Source organism: Octopus bimaculoides, chromosome 29 (assembly GCF_001194135.2).
Source record: "Octopus bimaculoides isolate UCB-OBI-ISO-001 chromosome 29, ASM119413v2, whole genome shotgun sequence".
NCBI classification, from domain to species: Eukaryota; Metazoa; Mollusca; class Cephalopoda; order Octopoda; family Octopodidae; genus Octopus; species Octopus bimaculoides.
The window spans coordinates 4,037,689-4,039,157 of record NC_069009.1 but is presented as its reverse complement, the minus strand read 5'-3'; the positions used below and the strand labels follow the sequence as shown (position 1 = coordinate 4,039,157).

Here is a 1,469-nt window from a genome sequence, read left to right as displayed (position 1 = left end):
AATAAGGGGAGGCGCAATGGCCCAGTAGTTAGGGCAGCAGACTCGCGGTCATAGGATCGTGGTTTCGATTCCCAGACCGGGCGTTGTGAGTGTTTATTGAGCGAAAACACCTAAAGCTCCACGAGGCTCCGGCAGGGGATGGTGGCGAACCCTGCTGTACTCTTCCACCACAACTTTCTCTCACTCTTACTTCCTGTTTCTGTTGTGCCTGTAATTCAAAAGGGTCAGCCTTGTCACACTCTGTGTCACGCTGAATATCCCCGAGAACTACGTTAAGGGCACACGTGTCTGTGGAGTGCTCAGCCACTTGCACGTTAATTTCACAAGCAGGCTGTTCCGTTGATCGGATCAACTGGAACCCTCGTCGTCGCAAGCGAAGGAGTACCAACAAAAAAAAGGACTTTGATAACTGCTTTCTTATGATAGGTAAAAGTTATATGTTCCAAGGTAAATTAATAAGCATCTTTCTTCATTATATTACAGCTACATTCTCTTATTCTTTAATTCTTTTAATCTAGGTTGTTTCCATCGCGTACAGTCCGTTCCAACCTCTACCAACAGACGTTAACAAACCACGAAGCCAGGGTAAGTCTAAACACCAACTGCTGTCTATATTCGTTCGAAATTTTGTTCAGTAACTTTAGGGTGTGGGGACGGAAGTTGATTACATCGACTCCAATAATCAACTGGTATTTATTTTATCAATCACGAAGGGCAAATTCAACCTCGGTGGAATTTGAACTCAGAACAAGAAGACGGACGGATTGCCACTAAGCGTTTTATCCGGCGTGCTAACAATTCTGCCAGCTGGCTGCCTTACTAATATCTATATGTTAGTTTCAAATTTTGGCACGAGTCCAGCAATTTCGGGAGAATGGGTAAATGGATTACATCGACCTCAGTGACCAACCAGTACTTATTTTATCGACGCAGAAACGATTAATAGTAAAGTCAACCTCGACGGAATTTGAACTCAGAACGTGACGACGGACGGAATCTTTTCGGCTCTACGTACAAGGCTCGAAAATTTTGTGGAGGGGGGGGCCAGTTGATTAGATCGATCCAGTACGCAACTGGTACTTAATTTATCCTTTCTCCTCTAGGCACAAAGCCCCAAATTTTTGGGGAGGGAGCCAGTCGATTAGATAGACTCCAGTATGCAGCTGGTTCTTAATTTATCGACCCCGAAAAGATGAAAGGCAAAGTCGACCACGGCGGAATTTGAACTCAGAACATAAAGACAGATGAAATACCTCTAAGCATTTCGCTCGGTGTGCTGATATTTCTTATTTCTTTATTGCCCAAAAGAGGCTAAACATAGAGGGGACAAACAAGGACAGACAAAGGGATTAAGTCGATTACATCGACCTCAGTGCGTAACTGGTACTTAATTTATCGACCCCCGAAAGGATGAAAGGCAAAGTCGACCTCGGCGGAATTTGAACTCAGAACGTAACGGCAGACGAAAT

General features: G+C 44.5%; 1 protein-coding gene across 1 annotated transcript in view; it reads left to right on the top strand.

The window, feature by feature from the left end:
- LOC106867483 (opioid growth factor receptor-like protein 1) overlaps positions 1 to 1,469 on the top strand; it is a 13,557-nt gene that overhangs the window by 11,081 nt on the left and 1,007 nt on the right. Inside the window, exon 4 of the mRNA XM_014912366.2 lies at positions 519 to 585. Within this exon, the coding sequence (XP_014767852.1) occupies positions 519 to 585 (67 nt within the window). The remainder of the gene's footprint in view (positions 1 to 518; positions 586 to 1,469) is intronic.